Source organism: Megalops cyprinoides, chromosome 5 (genome assembly GCF_013368585.1).
Source record: "Megalops cyprinoides isolate fMegCyp1 chromosome 5, fMegCyp1.pri, whole genome shotgun sequence".
In the NCBI taxonomy this organism is placed as follows: Eukaryota; Metazoa; Chordata; class Actinopteri; order Elopiformes; family Megalopidae; genus Megalops; species Megalops cyprinoides.
In genome coordinates, this window is record NC_050587.1 from 4,746,830 (window position 1) to 4,769,213 (window position 22,384).

The window sequence follows — 22,384 nt, forward strand, 5'->3', positions numbered from 1 at the left end:
ATTTGTGAGATTGTGCTTCTTAAACTCAGGGTGGAGGGCGGTTCACAGAAAATGACCCCAAAGCCACAGATGTATTTCCGTCTGCCCATACCCTATGCGTAGTACAGCATGCTTCCGCATGTGTGTGGGAGGTCGGGCTGTGTGAAAGCGCTGTAGGGTGTGTGAAGAATGCATGCTTTTGGGAGCCAGACTGAGTTTAATAGCCGTGCATTGGGAGCTGGTGTGCGGGAGATGACGGCGGTTCCCCGTAAGTGGCTCGGGGTAAAAACTCCAGCTATTCATGCAGCTTGGTGTGGGAAAAGGCCGGCGCGCGCTTTCAGACACGGGCGCGCGTTCACGATTCACACCAGTCTTTCCTATTCCTGGTCCCGAGGACTAAACACAGAGTTATAAATAAAAGTGTTCAAATAAAGAGCAGTGTTCAGCTAACGGCTGAATCAAAACTAAGTAAATGAAAGCTCGGCGGGAATGAAAAGCAGCATACACGGAGGGACCCCGGGAGAGGGTTTAGGAAACACTGATTCATAGAACTGAGGGAATAACCTGAACATGTAAACCACAGAAGACAAGACACCAGAAAGCCAAACATTACTGGTGTTTGTAGAGATTATATGAGTTTTCCAGGGGTTTTAGAAAAGTAAGATAGGCGTAGTACGTCTTAAGCATTTTCAACGAGCATTTTTTGTTGGGATAATGTAACGGTGTATCTTGGCAGCGTGGAATGATAAACGGTGTATGCGCAGCCTGAGCACTTTGAGGCGGCTCAGAGGAAGCGGTCTATAAATAACGTTTGGGCTGAGATGTGCATGCCGAACGAGTTCTCTGCGTCCGAGTAAAGCGATCGCTCCGGCTTTATGCGCACGTAAACCACGAGGACGATGCTTTATTAAGTTGGAAGCTCCTTACAGGAACTACATGGGAAACTTTTGCGGAGCAGAACAATCCAGACAGCAGACGCTGTATTTGAGGAATACTTATTCTCGTGCGGAACCTGCTACACGCCGGTCTGACCCAGATTAGGATCCAAAATGAATTATTCATTATCTTTTCGTGACTGTCTGAATCTGGCTAAATTTGTTTTTCAAGAGTAAGAGAAGGGAAGGTCTTCTGATATGTCCGATTTATTGCCTTAGTCGCTAAAGTTTTAATTTTCTTCAGGTTTGTCAGTGTTTGCAGTTGGTGTTATTGTTAAAGCAAGGGCAGTGAATTGTACCTACTCCTTCACAATTTGAGTTGCTTGGATTATCGGACCGTGATAATACGGTATCTGACAGATCTCATTCGACATATTAATTCCAACGCATTCTTCCCCAGCTTTCAAGGAATATAGTATTTTTTCATGGATGCTGAGACTTCTGTAATTAGCAGATTGTATTTTTCATGTGATCTTTGGGGACTGTTTTCCGTTTGGCTTCTTTCTGTCGTGGCTAATTCTGCTCGGATGGAGTGTTTTGGATTTATGGGTTAATTGAGCGCCGGGTCCTGCGGCTGCTGCAGCGGTGTGCACAGTGAGACGCTTATGCGCTCCAGTGGAGGCGATGCCCCATTGTGCGGAGGTCCTGTCAGAGCAAACAGGCGGCACTCACATTGAAACGAAGCAGCACAAAGAAAATAACTGCTTTTAAAAAGGATCTTTTGTTTCCCCAAAGACCGAGGGGGGAGATAAGAGTGGGTGTTTGACAAGACTGGATAAAAAGGGAAAGAAATCGTGGTTATTATGAAAAGTGTGACTACACCATAGTCGCCTCCAGTTCAGCCACGGTTCGGGAGAAGCGTTTAGCGCAGGTCAAAGTTCTTCACGTCAGCGAAGGTCTGTCGAAGCAAGACAAAGGACCCTCCAAGCGAAAAATGTATTAAATGGATCCTCTTGAATACTCTTAATGATGTATTTTGTTTGTGCTCAGTGATAAGCTAAAATAAAGAAGTGTTTTGATTATTGGAATACATTTGCCTGGACTTGAGAGAATATTGGAAGTCAACATTACTGCTCCACACACTGGAATGGATCTCCTTACCAGCTGGAATTTGGAATCTCTTTGGCTTATAATACCAAAGTTTCCTCCCGTCTGCTCTAATATTGCAAAGTTTTAAAGGGGGAGATTAAGCTACTGTTAAAACGGCAACTGATCTGTGGAATTCTGCCCAAGGGATGCAAGTGCACAGATTAATAGATATGGAGGAGAAACTGCGAATCCTGGAGGATCTCAACATGATCTACATCCGACAGATCGCCCTGAGTTTGCAGGTAACGCACCCCTCTGGTGTCACGTTTCCCAGCCTCCTGCCAGACTGAAGGTGCTGCTCTGCATCTTTAGCCAGAGTGCTGACTGGCTGTTCTGTGATACAGCCGTCGCTCCCTGTGGTTTGCTGGGTTCAGCCAGGTAAGGCAGGGTGCAGAAACCGACCTGGAAATGAAGGCATTTTATGGACGAGCAGCACTAGAGCTGTGAGAGCTGCTGGGGCAGGCAGTGCAGACCTTGCAGGGGAGAAATTGGGCATTCATAGTGCATGCACCACATACTGTTTTTTTCTTCCTGAAATGTTTTAGATGCAGATGGTACCTGTGTAGAATGAAGCAGCAGGTGTATGTGTGTGTGTGTGTGTGTGTGTGTGTGTGTCCATGCACACACATGAGGAGAGAACTTTAGGAGCTGCTGCATGAGAGAAACCCTCCGGTCTTCATGTCTTTAATATGTGATAATGGGAGAGGCTGTAACACATGCTGCCTTGGCTGTGCTCTCTCTGTTACGGCCCGCTTCACCCTGAATGACAGCCTTCCTCAGAGCCATTTGTATGGCAGCTGTTTCACAAGGAGCGCGTCTTTGAGGAATGCATATTTAACTAGGCACTTTTCCCAACGTTTCAGCAAACTGTTGAATATTAACTGCAGCGAGCACTTCATCTGTTGTCCAAGATAATTAAATAAATCAATCATTTTGACAGCCTTCAAATTGATGTACAGTTCTGGTTTTGAGTGTCAGTGTGTCGGTTCAAGGAATTTACATTACATTACATTATCTGCATTTAGCAGATGCTCTTATCCAGAGCGACTTACATACGTTACAGTTTTACATGTTATCCATTTATACTGCTGGATATTTACTGAGGCAACTCAGGGTTAAGTACCTGGCCACTCTTGCTTTGGGAGGAGACATCCGGTGTGAGTGTGTCCGACTCAGGGGGAATATGAAAAGCCTAACACTTGGCATTTGCAGCAGTTCTGAAAGTTTTGGAGCCCGTCAGGAACGGCCTCTGCTACGCAGCTGTTTTGGCTTACACGCTCCTCGCGCCCCTGCCTCTGTGTCACGCCAGCGCCCTGACCGGCAGCCCACAGTGGCTCTGTGTCACCCTGAGCTCGCTCAGGGCCGGTGCCAAGGCGTCCTTCCACCCCCAGCCCCGCCACGCGACCAGGTGGCCCGTCTGACAGCTCTCTGTCCACCAGGGCGACGCCCCAGCCCTTCTGGATTGGGCCGGCGTGGACCTCGCCTGCCCGCGCCCATTACAAAATCACAGGAGCTGTTGCGCCCCATTGCCAGCATTCATCCTGGCCGAGACAGAAGTGCCTTGCTTCGCACCGGACATTTGGTGTGTCACAGGTAGACGCAGAATCCTGACTGCTCTGCCTCTATTCCCCGCTGCTGTGAAGGGACTGTTCTTCCAGGGGCTTGTTTACTGCTCATATCAGTGTCTGCTATGCAGCCTCATACACTCGGCTCTTTATAACACGCACCCGATTCTAATCAGGGGAAACCTGGACCTTTCGGGGAAAAGGGGTCGACTGTTTTCCCCACTCACTGCACAGGCTAGGCTTTGAAAGGCCTGGTTTTTGATAGAGGGGGCGGCTATGCCTGTAAGGGTTTAATGCAATAAGCTGAGCTATCCTTGCGCTGTCCCCCCTTCTGGTGCGCTGCCCGAACAGTACCTCATTGTATCTCCTCGCATGACATCGTCCCACAGTGTCCCGGAGAGGAATTCGTGCCGGGCGGGGAGCTATTCTCCTCCGCCCAGCAAGGCCAGTGTACAGGGAAGGGTGTTGTGCCGTGTGTGCGGGCCAGCCGGTCCGCCAGGCAGCTGTCCTCAGTCACTCCTGCTGAGTCCCAGCCTGTGGTGGCGGAGCTTCTCGCGCCCGAGTCTGCCAAGTGGGGACTTCACACCCTCTGTGGATGACAACAGTGAGTCCACACGTTGCGCCTGTGCCGAAATACCGTGGGTTCCTTGGGAGTGATGCCCATCTGTCAGCTGAGGAAGCTGCTGGTGTTTAATGGGGAAGAGCACAGGGGAGATCATTGTGCAAGAGTCCATTACTGAAGGTGACATCATCCTCCAGAGTCCACACTGAGGGCGCCATTATTCCTCTGATCAAGGGGCGTGGCCCTCATGCACAAAGGCAAGCCTCATCGCTCGGCGGAGACTGGCTGCCATGTTGTTTGAAAACATGAAGAGGGGTTGGTAGTAGATCAGTCAGTATGTCTGGTATTACCAGAGGTCATTTTTGTGTATCCCATAGTTACCTATGAGAAGTCATTAGTTTGTGGTCCATATGCCTGATTTTGGTGAGTGTGCAAATTAGAAAAAGCTTTTACATTACAGTATGTTACGTTCATTCGGCAGATGCTCTTATCCAGAGCGAGTTCCAGCACAAAAGAAGAAGTGGGTGAGATACTCCTTTAGTGTGTCCAAGGTGTCAAGCAAAGCAGAGGAACTAAAGTCAGGAAGTTGTTAAGGAACAAAAGCATTCTGGGAAAGAATGCATGCTTCCTCTGTTCTTTGTTTCATGCCCTCTGTCTGTCCCCCCTCCATTAAATCAGGTCACATGAGGGAATGGCTACATTCCTTGGCTGGGCTAAAGCTTTGTTTCCTGTCCTAACAGTGCTGTTGTTGTCTGTGTAACAGAGGGGACACCTCTCCGGGTTAACGTCATAAAACCGTCCCCAGCAATGCGGGCACTCCGACGCAGCCAGGGCTGAATCTGGTGGCCCCGCGGGTGGGGTCGGCAGCATCGGCCTCCCCGCTGTGTGACCGCAGCAACGGCCACACGAGGAAGTCGCGCAGTCCGAGCGGGAGCCGCCCCCACACCGCATTCCTCTCACGTCGCTGTGGTGAAAGGGGGCGGTCGGAGCTGAGCATCGTCAAACCGCCGTGGGTCGCTCCCTCGTTAACAGGGGTCATTATCCAGGTGGTAATCACCTGCCACGTGATCTTACAGTAAACAGAGTCAGGGCCTCTGAAGCACGGCGTGCTTCCTCTTAAAAGGCAATTTGCTTCATCAGCCGATCCCCAAATAAGCGGAATGCGGTCCAATTAGCATGACAGTCAGCCTCAGAGAGGCGTGTGTAACTCATTAATGTTGCTGGTAATTTCTGTTCAAGGGTTTGGCTGCTGCTAAACCGCTCTGGAAATGAGTGACCCTCCTCCACTCACTGATTGAGAGATCCGCTCCCCTGTGCAACGGTAGTACCTTCTCATTACCACTAGATGGCGATAAGACTAAAAAGACAATCCAGACACGTAGTTGTAGCCACAGGACTTGAGCAGCATAGGAGAAGTGGCTTGTTTCACATTTTTGTGACTGTGGGTTTTAGCAGTCAGCTGCAGCCACTTTACTGACGGGATGGATCAGAGGCCTGGGATGTCGCTGGTCAGAGGCAATATTGCTCCCAGCAGGGCTTCACGCGGCTGCAGTGTTGCTGTTGTTGCCCCTGATGAAAGATAAAGCAGATCAGAGCACTGCAACTCAGGCCTTTTGAAGGGATTAATTACTCCCCATCCCCCGGCAAACAAGGGCATGCTAACAGCAGAGGCTGTGAGCTGTACAGCGAAATGGCAGGAGGGTTTACACATTTACATTTATTCATTTAGCAGACGCTTTTTATCCAAAGCAACTTACATAGGTTACAGTTCTTTACAATATTATCCATTTATACAGCTGGTTATTTTTACTGAGGTAATTTTGGGTTAAGTACCTTGCCCAAGGGTACAGCAGCGTCCCAGCAGGGATCGAACCGGCAACCTTTCGGTTACGAGTCCTGCTCCTTAACCACTATGCTATGCATCACACGCGGGTCTGTCCTCACAAACCCTGGGTCTCAGTGGACAAGGGGCCAGCAGTGATTTAAGAAGGGTTTTCCTGGCCTTGTTGGAGTCGTTTTTTGATGCAGCCACAGTGGTGTCCACCTGTCGGAGCTGCACCTGTCTGGGGTTTGAGGAGTTTTTTAGCTGTGAGGTGAATTCTTTGTCATGGATTGGTATGTGGTCCAGACTGAAAGACCTCTGACCTCTCCGGGAAAAGCACCTGCTCATTAACCTGCTGGTGCCGGTGCAGCTGTGGACAGACCCCATGTATGGCAGCTCCAGTGACCTTGTGTCCCAGTGTGGTCGGGGAGGTGGGGAGGGTCAGCAGGGCTCTCAGCTGACTCATGGTGGAGCTGTGCCTCTCTGCTATAAATACCCCAGGGCAGGGGGGGGGCCCAGGGAGCCCATGTCCTGGGACATACCATGCTTGTGCCTGGGAGGGGTCAGGGTCAGGGGGTCCACTAAGAAGAGACATAAACTATGTCCTGTTGGGGATGCATTTTTAAGGTGATGACCTGACTTGTCACCTATTTGTCTTTCTAAACGCTGACGCGGAGGAGTCTTACGGGCAGAAATAGTGCCAAGTAGAGAAGCCAGGCAGGACATGGATATGGTATTCATCCACCAAGGGCAAGCCTGGTTGGCTCTGCTGTTTCTTCCTGTCTTTAGCTTTAGAGACCAGTACACTGTGCAAACAGGTGTGTGGACCTGCTCAGTGTGAGCAGGAAAGGTGAAGTCCTCAAGCAAGACAGACATGTCTGAATATCGCCTTGTAAATGTGTGTGTGAGTGTACTGGCACAGTTAGCCCAGTTTTCTTTAGATAGGGTAGGTCCTGCTCATAGTAAGTAGTAAGGACTGGGGGGAGGGGCTCTGCAGTGCAGAAAGGGGGCATTGTTTTGTCTGGAGGCTGGTGCTGTGCCCCACCCCCTCACTTACACTCACGCTTTCACACCCACCCCGTTGTGGCGAGGAGCTGAGTTGAATGGCTGCTCTGTGTGCAGCCAGCTAGCAGAAGGCCCAAGCCACTGCCGGCTTCCTTCCAAAAACCTTGGCCAAGCTCCTGGCAGGGACATCCCAGCACCTTCCAGAGGCTCAGTCTCGCCCTGGCTGTCTAACGCGCGACCTGCTCCCCCCACAAAGACACGCTCCTGAAGACTGAGAAAAAGCTCTGATTCATGCTACAGCTGATGGGACTGAGGAAAAAAAGATTCAGTCACTCTTTAAGAGAATCATGTCTAACGCCATAACAACAAACTGTGAAAAAGTAAATGTGAATATAATGTCAATAATTTTGTTATAGTGGTAATAAAACTGCTTAGCTTCAAAATAACATCAGAACCCACTGTGTCTGTGCTGTTTGTAGATTGGTATCTGTTACTGTTTCAGTAATGCTTAGCTAAAAGATGACGCGGGAGTACGTTATCGCTGCCGTGTGATTGGGCGCTCTGAGAGATGACGTGGAAGTGTGTTAACTCTGCTGTGCGATTGTTCAGTCTCTGATAGGTGACGTGGGAGTGTGTTAACGCTGCCGTGTGATTGTTCGGTGTCTGATAGGTGACGTGGGAGTGTGTTAACACTGCTGTGTGTTTGGCCAGTCATTGAGAAAGGTAAAATGGGAGTGCAGGCTTTCTTTGCGTTAACACTATGGCGTGTTTGGGCAGTATCTGAAAGGTGACATGGGAACCTGTTAATGCTGCCGTGCGATTGGTCGCCCTCTCCGCTGTGCCTGAGGAACAGTCGGCTGTGGGCCCGGGCCCGCTCTCAACTCTGTTTATATGAGGTGCACACATGGCCGTAATTGCCGTGCTGTATCTCCAGGAAGCGCGAGTCAGGGTGGGAAAGCTTGGCCTGTAATTTGGTGCTGCCTACCCTCTTGGCAGCGCCCGTCACTGCTCCAGCTCCAGAGGAAGGGAAGTGGGGAGGGAGGAGGAATGAAAACAAACATTCGAAAGAAATGCCTGTTTCACAACACACACGCGCATGCACACAGACACTCACACACACACACACACCTTCATCACACACTTACCCCATGCTTGCATTGCCACCACCACTCTGTGTACCATAAAGTATAACCTCCCTGTGAGCTCTGTGCTCGTGGGCCCGGTGCAACCCGCTGCGACCCCCTGTACCCGGTGGTGGGGGCCATGCCATGCCCCCCTCTCACCTGTCTGCCTGCCGGGGCACGTAATGGAATCACACTCCATGACAGGGGCGAGCTGGGGGGGGACGGAGCCTCGCAAAATGGCAGGAGTCTCCATTTTACACAAATAACAGCCTGCTCCACCCTCCTCCCGAGTTAACTGTTTCACGGGTGGATTGCAGAGACTTTGTCACAGTATGGCTGTACAGCTTGGAGTTAAAGCTGTAGGCTGCCCGATTGTACTACACATCTCTTTTCTGCAGTAGCCCCCATTGTCAGTGTCGTAACCAGCACACCAGGGAAAGTGACGTTTTTGAATAGGCAGTGTGGCGTAGTGGTAAGGAGCAGGGCTGGTAAAATAAAGGTTGCTGGTTGCTGATTCACTTCCTCTGCTGGGACACTGCTGTTGTACCCTTGGGTAAGGCACTTAACCCAACACCGCCTAAGTTTATATCCAGCTGTATAGATGGGTAAAATTGTCACCTACATAAGTCACTTGGATGTATGTCGGATAAGAGAAGCTGCTAAATGATGACAACAATGATGTAACGTAGAGGCCTAGGTTTACCAGGAATATAAGGCGTTCAATCATGTGGTTCCTACTGGTACATTGTACTTCTCAGCTGTCTCTGTGTGTAGTGCAGTGTGAAAATAGCTGTGCTGAAAGGCTCTTCAAGTTAGTTAGAGCAGTCGGCTCAGTTTTGAGTGACATCTAAAAGTAGTCCACATCTAAAAGTACCATGAAAATAAATCCAAGCGTCCACCTCCTGAGTTATGAGCGCACATCTGTCCCCTCGGAGAAACTCCTAAACCAGGCGTTCGGACACGGTGTCGTGCTGCCTTGAGAATTACACAGCATATTCCTGCCACGGGAAGTGGTCACAATAGCTTTGTCTGTGATTCATTTGTTTGGCCTTTAATGTTTAGAGCCGGCATCACCCGAAAAAAATGCTTTACATTCCCAGCCAGTTGTATAAATAAAACGCCTTCCTTTCTGTGCCTCGAGGCGACTTTTGGCTTATTGGTCTCGGGTCCCTGCGGTTGGAGAGCTGCTCTGTGCCATGTGACTGAAAGGAAGCCAGGAAGCTGTTGGGTAGCCTGAAGCTGTTGTGTGGCAAGACATGGAAAATCACGGGCTTGAGGGCCCGGTGCTCTCGAAGTGATGCTGAAGTCGTCCTCTAGGTGGCGCATGGTAGGAGCTGAGAGGTTGGGATGGGAGGGCAGGCAGCACAGGACAGCCTACAGGCCTGGTGTCAGGGATATGACCGCTGCTTCCCAGGTTGGTCACCAGATGGCCTCATAACTTCCTGTGTTCTGTGTCTCATTTATTTAATGTCTTTCACATGTGTTAATTAGTTATTGGTTTCAGCTGTGTTTTCTGTCATTTAAGCCCTGCCCTTTGCTCACATATTTGCTCAGTCTTGAGATGCCATGCTTAGAGTGTGAACTCTTGTATCAAACCTGTTTTGTATTTCCTGTAAAGACAACTTTATTTTCTTTGAACCAAGCCTCTTGTGTCCTTGTTATCTCTGCATTTGGATTCTCCCTGCTCCTTGTCAGCCATGGGGCAGGTTTTCACTGTTTTTCGGCTGTGCTTACAGCCAGCAGTGGTTCTGTATTTCATTCGACCTCCTGACAGTGCAGAGTGGATTCTGTGCAGTCTGGAGAGGCCTTGGTGTGACAGGGCAGCAGTGTGGAGCTGTGTGAGAGGGCCTGTTGGCAGATGTGTGCTGGAGGAATTACCTCAGGCAGCAGTCAAGATGTCAGCACTCGCCAGTTAAGCCTGCTTTTTGGCAGTGCATTGGAGGCTTGGCCCAATGAATGCACAGAGGAATAAACCGACACCTCTCCTTCCAACAGACAAACTACATGAGACGCTAATCCTGTCACTGCTTCGATGGGGAGTAAGCCAGTTTACCACAGTACTGAGAAGAGGAAGTTGTTCAGCAGATCAACCGGCCTGTTCTCATTGGCTGCTATGCTTTAACCACAGAGACTGCCATTGGTCAGGTCAGAACATGCCCAGTGCCTGTACTAAGGTACCTCAGATATGGGCACGCTATTGTCACCTGATCATTTTTGGTGGTAAAGGACATGCACCTTTTGTGCAGAAACCACATGAACCCATAGCACAGTGGTAGCTGGGTCCCCTCTCATGTTACTGATTGTATGGGATCTTTCCATCTCACTACAACATGCTGCCGTGATCTATGAGGAATTCTTGACCTCACCCTGCCCTTTAGCCCACTTCCTGTTGACCAGTGCTCTTCCTCCTCGGAAGAGTCTCAGATTACTTCTTGGGATGAAAAAATTAGGAAGAATCCCATACTTTTTGTTGACGATGTGCTTCCTGTGCCTATTCTCGTGGGGGGACAGAGGATATACTACAGCGTCAGATCTCAGCATCAGCAAAACAGTCTGAGAGAGAGGGAGAGACAGAAAGAGAGAGAGAGGGAGAGAGAGAGAACGAGAAAGTAAGAAAGAAGAGAGAAAGAAAGACCAGCCCTTGGTGTGTACAGTGAGGAAGGGAGAGAGTTCAATAGACAAGCTCCATCCAGATAAACAGGCATCTTATTTATGTGGGAAGTGTTTGCACAGGAAAATCAATCAGACAGAGGTGAAGTGGCCAGGTGACGGCACTAAAGGGCATTCAAATCTGTAATTAAACCAAGTGTAAATGCTAACAATAAATGATGCTGGGGGAAGCTCAGTGTTTGTTTAAAATATCAGCCAGTTGCTCTTGGTTTACTTGCCTTGGCTGGGATGGTATTTACTCTACAGATTATAAACTAACTTATTTTTGGCACTTGGTAATGTTGAAAAAGCCTCTATTGAAAGATGCATTTTTCTGTATTGGGGAAGGTGAAGGATGAAGACCTCGGTATCAGATGTCTAGTTCTATTCAGGGCTGGGAATTCATATATAGTGTTGTGGAAACTGTGTGTGGATAATTGGATCTCTAACAGCTTTTTTCTGACCTGCGTGAAGTTGGCACCCCAAGTATTTAAAAAGTTCGAAATGGTATTACTGTTCGTTTGTGCTACGTTTGTTAAAAATTTTCGTTTGTGCTGCAATGGTTTTTTAGATATAAACATTGCATCTTTTGGCGATGACGTCACCCAGCACCCCAAGCTTCTCCGAATTGCTCCAAAATAGTCTCGTTCGTTTGTGCTATGTTTGTGCCGGTTTGTGCCGTAAAAAATTTCGTTTGTGCTGTGCGGCTTAAAAAATAGCTACAAGTGCTTTCCATTTTTAAGTGTTGGATATTTCCAAATAGCGCTGCAACGTAAGTTTACTGGGATCCCATGTAATGTTATTGCTCTTGGCATTGAAGCGCTCTGTGTAGGTGTTACGCATATGGAGTGTGAGATGACTCCACAGGTGACATATTTTTAATAGGTGGATTCTGAAAGAATGAATCAACAAATATTTGTGGGTCGGCTGATGTTTTTTTACTTCAGTTCATGTCAACTGCCAACTGAAGAACACAGCGTGTTCCCACAGTTTAAATACCCACAGGTGGTCTCGTGTGTTCTACACTCAAATAGAGCAGTTAAAATACAGTACAGGAAAAAAATGAAATGGGGCGGTGTCTATAGACATTCAAGATTACCTGTATACCTGCAGGACCACACACGTATGGCTTGTGTTTATTAAACATATTAAATATTACATGGCATGAAATATCCTGTATGTCACATAGGCCTATCAGGAAATAATGTAATGTAAGTTTTTTCAGGGCACCAACCAGCAAAACGTTGCACAGTAGAAGCCACCTCCTTCGTTATGGAGAAAGTAGCGTTCTGGAAGTTGTCACAGAATTTTTGCCACGAAGTACAGTGTTTATCCAAAGCATGACCGCACGAACGAAAATTATCATGGCACAAACCAGCACAAACGTAGCAGAAACTAACGTGACCATTTAGGAGCAATTCGGACAAGGTTGGGGTGCTGGGTGACCTCATCGCCCAAAAATATAATGTTTATATCTACAAATACATAGCAGCACAAACGAAAATTTTTACAGCACAAACCGGCACAAACGTAGCACAAACGAACAAGACCATTTTAGAGCAATTCACAGAAGCTTGGGGTGCTGGGTGACGTCATCGCCAAAAGATGCAATGTTTATATCTAAAAAACCATAGCAGCACAAACGAAAATTTTTACGGCACAAACCGGCACAAACCGGCACAAACGTAACACAAACGAACAGTAATACCATTTTGAACTTTTTAAATACTTGGGGTGCCAACTTCACACAGGTTTTTTACCGTCCATGTGCAGTAAATACTCAGCCAAGCTCGGAGGGTGCTTTGGGAGTGGCTATCCCCTGTCTCCCCCACTCATGGGGAATTCTGTTTATTTAGAGGAGGGTTTTTTAATGGAGGCACAGGGTGGACCTGTCTCTTATGAAGGAGAGTAGCTTGCCCACATACGCAATGCAAGTGTAAGGTCTATGCTATGTAAACTCTAGGTATGAATCTAGGCTTCGAGTTTCAGATTAGCATAAATTAACATGTGGTAGTGCTTGAATGGTGTTGTAGTCTCACTCACTGGTCTGGGTTTGTTGTTAGCCTGGTCTGACACTGTTGCTGAGTCAACATGGATGGATACACTTCTGTTCTTTTCTGCTGGACATGAGTGTATGCTAAATGAATGTAATAGAATGGAATGGAATGTAAAAGATCAGACTGTAACTGGAGCTGAAGACGCATCGTAATGCAGGACGTCCTGGTAAAGGCTGTGACAGTGATTCTGTGTGACCGGCATCCACCCCAGACCCTCTGAATAAATATTTATTTTGGAGCTGCTACTGGATATTATGACTGACAGCTCTTACAGAGGACATGGGCTTGAGAACAGGACAGTTACAGCCATGGAGCAGCACGGGAGGCAGTCCAGCCTGGGATCTTTGCCTTCATACATCCTGTGCACACCACTGAGGCCAAACAGAAATGGCACATTTAAACATGTCAGGGACTGAATAATGAAAAGCAAGGTGTGGCTATTACTCAATGGCGGATTACTGTCATTTGAATTTGCAGTTATGCAATGTGAAACCCATAAGGAGCATAAGTTGTTTGATACCTATGGTAGAGGGCTGTGCACTACCAAAAGAGCAGAGCTCAGTCAGTTCTGAGACCTATAGTAGACGGCTATGCGCTACCGAAAGAGCAAAGGTCATTCAGTTTCAGCCTGCACCATCTCAGCCTGGTGATGTGTTGGTGTGTGAAAGCAGTAGGAGTGATTGTTGCCATGTGTGCATTAAGAGCTAGCGAACCACTCAGCTGCTCCACTGGACCAGGCTGTAAATTCAGTGTCCCGTCTCCTCCACCATGCACTCTGTGTGGGAGAGCGGCCAGCCTGGTATGATCTCAGCCAGCTACACTCTGGCAGGAGAGTCTCAGGTTGTCACCCAGCTGGCAAAGCTTCTTACCACATCAGATCCCAACAGGGCTCCTAATCGGATGATATCAGTAGCGTAAGGAGGGGGATGTGGCAGTCAGAGTTGAGAAATCGCTGGTCTCATTTAAGTCACCTTACAGGAGTTAGATCTGGTGACCACCATGCACTTAACAGAGATGAATATGAATTGGCCACCTCTGATTGCTGAGAGAAGAATTGCTTCTTACCACCTCACCCCTCATGTGATGTGAGAGATGCCTGCCATGCCCTGATTGTACTGAGTAGTCATCTGCTGCCTTTGATAGCTCAGCATTTTTGCGCACAAGTTATCTCACTGTAGAGCATGGTCATCATTACACATGATATCAAGCCTGACAGACCAATGGGATGTGAGGATAACCCACATGAACTATAAGTGGGTTTGCTGTGAGGGTCTCAGCCATGTTCAATGTAAGCTACAGAGAGATGAGATCTACCTCCAGGGTCTGGCATTATTTTAACACATCTGCTTTGATGCTGATCTACTGTCAGTCCATGTCAGCTACAAGATGGAGATTTGGGCTTCCTTGAACATTTTGGCATAATAAAGCCAAAGAAAGGAGCAGATTTTTTGACACAGATCTCAGTTTAACACACTGAAGTATAATAGTGCAAATGGTACAATGTAACCTTACGGTAATCTGAACCCGTGAAATGGCTTTAGGGAGGAGGATCATAGAGAGATTTATTATCTAGGGAAACAAAGCTATGAACTATGGGAAGGGGAGTTAGGAGGGAGGTAGGTTATGAGCCTTTTCTCTATTGCCTTACAGCTGAAACATTCCCAGCCTCTGTTGTGTGCTCAATCTTTTGTACTTTTGTTGATTCTGTTTTGCAATACATTTATACAGCTACCAGCTCTGTGCCAGAGCCATGATTGTGTTCAGTCTGACGGGAGAATACAGCCAAAGAAGTGGAAGTGAGTCTGTTCTGGATCAAACCACAATGAAACTCACAGACACACCACCACCACACATTCACACAGCTAAGTGCAGCTGTTTAATAGTGACTAATAGTATGACTGGTCAGTTACTGTTACGGTGAAATGAAGTATCTGGTGCGTCCCTTTTTCCCATTCTCTTGCTCCAGAGTGTGCAGTATTTAGACCATATTAATTCGCACAGCGTCGGCGAGTTCTTGCGGACTAGATTAGTGAGTCTATTCCCAGTTTCCCTCGCTCGTAGCTTTCGTTTGGCCTCGGCGATACTCACATCCATCAACAGCCGACAGCTGGTTTCACATCGCTGCACGGCGCAGCACCGTCCCGCTTGCTAAAACGGGATTAAACTTTATAACACTTGGAGAGAGAGGAGCCTTCCTTTCTGCAAGTCATCTTGACATCTGTCTGAAGAAGCTACCGTATAGCCGCCGTATAAACAAATATAGGCCCACTTACCGTAAACATACAGGCTATTTTCGTTGTTCAAGAAACTGAGTTATTATGATAGCAAAGTGCTTGATGATGAGAAAACTGTAGCCTGCGTGCAGTTATTGGGTATAGGCTCTATAGGTCATGTGAAATATTTGTGAATAGAGTGAACATGGTCCAAATCAATTATATGTTAAAATGTACTCCTTCAAACTGTATCAACACGCACTGCAAACTTTGTGTTTCATTTCTTATGGTTACGGCATCATCCCAAACTTTCCGTGCCTATGGTAAATCTGGTGATGGTGTACTACCGAAACATGTTTGCCGAGGACGCAGAATTGAGCAAAACGGGGCAAGAAAACATGAGGATTGAGTTTGTGGTTGTACTTGGCTCAGAAGACGCACGCTTGTATTTTCCTCTGAATCGTTTTACAACTAAATGCCACGTTGCGAGTCACTGTGGCGGTGCGCTGCAAAGAAAGTTGACAGCAAAAACTGCTAACGGATGGATCCTAATAACCTGCAGTCTGTTCAGCTCGTCAGTCTCCTTGAGTGGAGGGAACCACCGCTTGATTATAACGGATTTTCACACAGCCTGCGCGCAACCTCATGCTCAGATCAATCTCTCACCCCACCCCCAACACATCGACGAGAAACACTTGCTGCCGTGACTGCCTCCCTCTTTGGTCATCAACGTGTTATCCCCTACATACATGGTAGGATTCCCGAGTGGTGGATTTGGGGACCAGCCGGAGGGAGCGCGTCACATGTGTTACCGGTCCTGAGAGCCGGCTCTTATGGCCACAACAGTAGTGACAGATATTGCGAAAACACCGCTGCCCACGTGTGATAAATCAGCTTGCTGGTCTTGAAGAATCCGAGTCGGTGGGTGATGGATCGTGGGCTGTACCGCATTTAGTGTTATATTCGCATTGCCGTCGTCCCGGAGTGACTGAAGACATGAACAACCTAAAGGATGAGGACCAAGTGAGTAAAAAATTCTGTTTAATCTCTGAGAGCGTATGCAAGACATGTGTGAATGTGAAACGGTTATGCCTTACATTTCAGGCGAGTTTAGGTTATGGTTGTAGTTGATTATAGCGGTTGCTGCTTGACAGAGGGAAGACATTTGTTGCGCGGTGCCAGGTGTACTCCGCAAAGCAAGGGCGCTTTATGCAGAACATGTTTTTATCAGTATGATAAGAAAACGTGTAATTTAGATTCAATATTGAGAGGTTAACATTGTCAATATAATACCAATGCATGTGGACATACTATGAAAATAAAACGGCAAATAATTAACTCCTCGGACTTTGTATCGACAAATGTAACTATGTAAAAGAAGAACATCTGGAGCATTAGTCAAACGAAACTGAAGAAATGCATACTTTCCTAATCGAGCAGTTTAACTATATTTTGAAATAGAGTAAAGTAGGCTCACATTGCCAAAAATTATATACGAGCGGCATGTGCCTTATACAGTTATGGGATACGCTGTTGGGACGTAAAGGAAAAACGAGGTCAGTGCCACACAGTGGACTGAAATAGCCACGAATCTTGTGCAATCGCAAAAAAGCTTGCCTCGATTTAACCGAAAGCTGCTCTTATATTAGTCGGTGAGTTTGACTAGGATTGTGGAGCTAAGCCAGTTGTGACTGAGCAAACTGCAGAAAGGTGTTTTGAAGCTGCTTCTGTCATGTGCCCAGCTAATATCCTACAGTATTTGCATTAACCCCATGTGATTTTGTCATATGATGTTATGAAGTGGGATTTTCTGTAAGTAACTGTTATTTTTGCCTGTAAATAGCTACAATGTATTCATTATTGTGGTAGAGTAGGTTTAGAAGGCTTAGGGGGGCTTGTTGACACCAACTGCCCTCCTTCCTTTCGGGTTACAACGTATTTTGGTCGTAAATTTTTGAGAGTGAGGGCAAATCAATAAACAGATAAATAATGAGATGGAGCACACAGCCTGGATTACTCAGGTGAACCTGTGGGACGTGGGCAAGTGTAACGGGTGGGATCTTGCTGCGTTGTGTTCAGTTAGATGTAATGAGGGTCAGCGAGCGAGTTTTGAACCGAGGTTCTCACTGCTCGCTGCCAATCCCTTACGGCCAGCGTCTAGCCTGTCGGCAACAACGCTACTTAACCAAGTCTCGGGGAGTGACGTGGCCGCTGCAACCGCTCGGCTACCTGCTACCTGCTACCTGCTACCTAAAGCTTTACATAGGACTCACACGAGCTAATCGCTTTAGCTCTGGTACACTAGCACATCTTTCCTAATGGCACTCCCAATGTTCATTCAAGGACAGACTTTGCAATACCAATTACTTGACCATGTGACAGAAACACGATTACATCCTCTGGACAGAAAAAATCAGTTTGGAATTGGAGCATTGTGTGGCACATGTAGGCAGATGTAGTTTAATAATTGCAGTGTCTTGGCCTTAAGTTTGCTCTTCTGTTTCATAATAATAATAATAATAATAATAATAATAATAAAAGACTACATGCTTAAACTTGTTACTTGACATTAAGGACGATGCTGCACTGTGGTTAGATTGAATGGCTCCCCGAGACGGTGTATAATCTTGGTTTGGGGCCTCATGGCCCCATCAGTAAGCATTAGCAATGCCTGTGTGTGAGTTCCCCTGAGGAGGGAGGGAGAGAGCATACACAGGACCCCTCACAGTCCTCCTGTTGCCTGGATCCTGTCTGCAAAGCAGGTGAAAGAAAATCTGACTTTTGGCTGTAGCATTTTCTCATTCGCACTCTGTCTCCCTGTGTCTGAGCTCTCGATCTCCTCTCCCCCATCTCCTGGCACAATTTCCTGTTTCACATCAGCGGACACTAATTCCTCCAGTTAACCTCTGACCTCTGGGTGAGGTGTGGATAGTAGGATGGCTGCTAGCCAAAGGGCCATAGAGCACTTGTGTGGGGTTGCGCTCCTGCTTGCGCTGGTTTCGATTGAAAGCGTGAAAGAGGGAATGGATTTCCAGTGAGACCTGCAGAGACAGCGTTGCTTGTGGAAGTCTGATCCTTTCAGGGTGGGAACATACAGTATCACACAGACATGCTCTTGAGTTCACACTAGCCTGGCAGATGGCAGTCTCAGTCATGGAGCAGTCTTTGTGAAGCAACAGATCTGAGAGAATGTATCAGACTATAGAGAAAGTGCTGCTGCACCACTGGTTGATAGTCCCCCCTTTAGATTAACAGCTGTGTAAGAGACACTGAAGTTGCTGAAGCTAGTGATGGTTACCATGTGCATTTCAGCTCTTGTGAGGCCCATGTCCAGCAGTTTCAGTGCTGTGGAGATGCAGAAATCAACTCCAAGGCTTCCGATTTCCTGCTATCCTCTCTTATCGTAGGACTCCCATTTCCTGCACATTTCTCTCAGAATCAAAGCTGTCATTCCAGAACATCTGTTTAAATGGTGTCCAGGGACCTCTCGCTGGCAGTAGTCATTTCTCACAGAAAGAAAACATCTACATCTGGTGTATTGTTGCTGAGTGGACCGTTGGTTTTATGTCAGCCTTGTTGCTTGGAAACACTCATGTTTGGATGACAGGTTCAAGCACAGATCACAGAAAGAGCCCTTCTCACGGAAACAGTAATGTTACTTGCTGATGGTTTTGCACAGTGCATTTGATGTCAGAACCATGTGGAATCAGTGTGTGGAGGCTTGACATATTCAGAGGTGTGAGTGTCCACCATAAAAACACACATGCACGCACACACACACACAAACACACTCACACACGCACTCACACTCACACACATACACACACACACATACACACACACATCCCAGCATCACTGCTCTAATCTGACACATCCCACATCTGTGTTCTCACTACTCGCCAGCATTGGCCAAGGTGTTCTTTTTCCTTTCTGTGTGTTAGAGACCATTCTCCATGATCAGTGTTCAGTCTGGACCCCAGTGAGGGCTGTGTCCATCCCTGGCACACACAGCTTTTTGTGAGAGGGGTCAGACCCTGTTTCCTCACAGATGCTGTTACTAGGTGACACGTGAGGTCTGAAAACCGCTGCTTGCCTCCATTACTGTAAAGAGCTCATGAATAACTTAGATCATAATGATAAAAATGCATTTCCGCCTCGTGAAGCACTTGCAGCATAGAATCAATACTAAATCCATCATCCGTCTGGTGCAGTTACAGCAGAGCCAGTCTACACACCCAGCAGGGAATATGTAGGCCACAGTAGGTCAGGAGGGTGGCACACTGCAGTGTCCTGGGAAAAGCTCCTGTGCTGTGGATACTAGTATCGCGGAGAGCCTGTGGGACCAGCTGGGGTCAGCTGACTCTTCTCAGGCCATTGTGAATCAGTGCCCTGGGAATCCATATTTCAGATTATAGGAAACTCTGGTGACTCAGTAATTGTGGCAGAACTCAGGGGAGACATATTTTCATGTATTGGGTGAGTATATGGTTTACAGTGCAGCTTGGATGACCTCAGATGTGAGCGGCTGAGTTTGTTCATAGTGCTATGTCTGAGGTATGTAAGTGTGGTAGATATTATTAAACAGCTAAAAAGGTGCTATTTCCAATATGTGGTAGAAAACAATCAATCTTAGCTTCTCTGCTTTTCTTCCTTTTTGTTCATAAAGGGTTGTGGCAAATATGATTATCTTATCTTTGTTCATCTTCCTCTCCTCTGCACCTTCTCCACGCCCCCTTTTGCCCTCCTTCTGGTCGCAGCCCTGCTCTGTGTGGAGTTCACTGCTTGGCAGAGGATTCTGGGACGGAAGTGACAAGCAGGAGGTTGATAAATCAGGTGACTGGACTGAAGCAGAGTGCAGTTGTATCCATCCTTCCTGTTGAAACATCAAGCAGACGGTCTTAATAGTCAGCCTGTATGCCTGTTTATGTGCGCACAAACCAAAATGGCAGAGCGTGGGTTATCTGAGCGAAAATATACCTGGGGAAATGGTGAAAGCTTATGTTGATCTGTGTACATGAAAAACAAAAAATTCAGTGCAAACGCACTACAGACAAAGAATTTGCTCATTTGGAGGGATCCTCTGTGTCTTCTTCTGAAAGTTAGAAGATTAGAGACAGCATGGAAATAAACAAGCAGACTGACTCTGCCAGGAACAGTCAGAAGGGCATTTTTTGTGGTGGAAGAGACGGGCCTTTGGTTTCTTGTTTGCCTCCAGCAGCCTTTGTTTTTGTTGCAGACTCACGGCATCATAAATCCAGATTTGCTGAGGGGGCAGAGCATTGTGGAGCACAAGCTCTGAATTATTTATATGAGGACGCAAAGAGGTGGAGAGCAGACAAAGTTAGCCATTAGTTTCAGTTACTTGCTCTTTTGTAAAACAGGACACATCCCACTTTGCCATCAGAAGGAACATCAGAGCAGTTTTGACGGCAGAGAATATCACACATGTTTTGCATTCCTGGCAGCAACCATGTAAACACACACGTGCGTATACATGCGATACATACACAGACAAAAACACACACAAACACACACATGCACACACAGAACTAATGTATCCAGAATGTGGCATGCTATCTAAAAGTTTGTGTGAATTTCCTCAGTCATAGCCATTTACTGTTACGTTAAAATTAAGAACAATGTTCTAAGTACAGCAGTAACATCCACGCAATCGTAAAGATCAGTCCTAGTTAAGTTCTTGGAACTGCATGTATGTGTGTGTGGATGTCTCAGAATAGAGTTGTAATCTTGAAAGTACACATTAAAAGCTCTGATTAGAGCTGGATAGATTTTATTGGGCTGCACTGGATTTAGCCCTGGCTCCTGGATTGCATAAGAATGCTGGCTGACAGGGATAAGAGCAGTGTGATGTTGTGTGGCTGCAGCCTTGAGGTGTGACAGTTTATGGGTATGTGGGGAAACTCCGATACTGACGACTGTGCTAAAACGTGGAGGCCACTGCTTCATGCAGTGATGTGTAGCAACCCAATCGGTTTCTTTACAGGACCCCACAATAAAGCATGCCGTCTTTACATGCAACTTACAAAGGTTACAGTTTTCACGTTATCCATTTATGCAGCTGGATATTTACTGAGGCAATTGTGGGTTAAGTACCTTGCCCAAGGATACAGCAGCAGTGCCACAGAAGGGAATCAAACTAGCAACCTTTCGGTTACAAGCCTTTCTCCTTACCACGATGCTACACTGCCTTCTAGCTGAGTTCCCTGCTCCTCCCTGTCCTGCGGTCACTGATGGTGCTCTAGAGTTTATAGGCCCTGCCTCTCCTGCCTCAGTTATTCAGCCTCAGACAGGCAGGTGACCCCCTCTCTGCACTCCCTGCTCACTGCTTCCTGCTCTGTGCCCAACTCTCTGAGCAGCCATGTTAATGAGGTCAATGCTTGGCATCAGCCTCACCCTGCAACACAGCAGACAATATCAGCACGGTACCAGCATGCATTGCTATCACTGCAATGACAATCAGTCAGGAGTTACACTGTAGCTCTCATAAAGGCTATGAAGAATGGCTTTCCGGAATCAGGGGTTTCGTACCCTTTCTCGTAAATGGTGGGCGTTTCGCACGTTTGTGATCTCGATGAGGCTCAGAGTAGATTCATTTTGAAATTGTCATGGCTTGACCAGGCTGCAGTGGGCTATCAGATCGTGCCCTGCGCCTGACTCAGCATTCATTCCCAAGCTTGTTTTCAGCTCTTCTCCAGCATTCCTTCCACCTGTGTCTTCTAAATAAGGCAGTGTTGTAGCGTTATATAAATAATACAGCTCAATAAATCCCAATCCTTTCAGCTGAGGAATAATCACCGTATGGTACAGGTTCACTGAGCAGACACTTGGAGGTCCTACCCTGATAGCCTCTGTATTAGTCATGAGGAATCCGTTCCAGACTCCCTAAAGCCAGATCCCTGGCAGCAGCCAAGGAGCTCGTGCCATTGGCACCCCCACGGCGTTGTAGCTTGGCTGTGCTGAGTGTCACCGTGCCAAGCTTGGCCTTGGTTACATGACCAATTTGTTATTGATGAAAGTGTGAAGTTAACAAAATTGTCCGGTTTTTACTTGATATTTTTCCTCTAAGTATTTATTTTATTTTGTCCATGTAATTGGTGTAAAACAGGTCAGTTCAGTGCAGTGCAGTCAGTGCAGCCCCCCTGTGGGTGCTGCTGTGGTGTTGGGGTACCGCCCTGTGGGTGCTGCTGTGGTGTTGGAGTACCTCCCCATGGGTGCTACTCTGTGTTTGGGGTAGCCTGTCCATGGGTGCTGCTGTGGTGTTGGGGTACCTCCCCATGGGTTACTCTGTGTTTGGGGTAGCCTGTCCATGGGTGCTGCTCTGTGTTTGGGGTAGCCTGTCCATGGGTGCTGCTGTGGTGTTGGG

General features: G+C 47.3%; 1 protein-coding gene across 5 annotated transcripts in view; it reads left to right on the plus strand.

The window, feature by feature from the left end:
• Positions 1 to 22,384, plus strand: part of LOC118778501 (rhotekin-like) — a 69,640-nt gene that overhangs the window by 15,042 nt on the left and 32,214 nt on the right. Inside the window, exon 1 of one of the 5 annotated variants that reach the window (XM_036530045.1) lies at positions 2,188 to 2,245. The exons of 3 other annotated variants lie outside the window; for them this stretch is intronic. In XM_036530045.1, the coding sequence (XP_036385938.1) occupies positions 2,210 to 2,245 (36 nt within the window). In that variant the 5' untranslated portion in view covers positions 2,188 to 2,209. Of the gene's footprint in view, positions 1 to 2,187; positions 2,246 to 15,939; positions 16,024 to 22,384 lie in introns of those variants that run through there. One more of the 5 variants, XM_036530046.1, reaches the window with a different exon arrangement.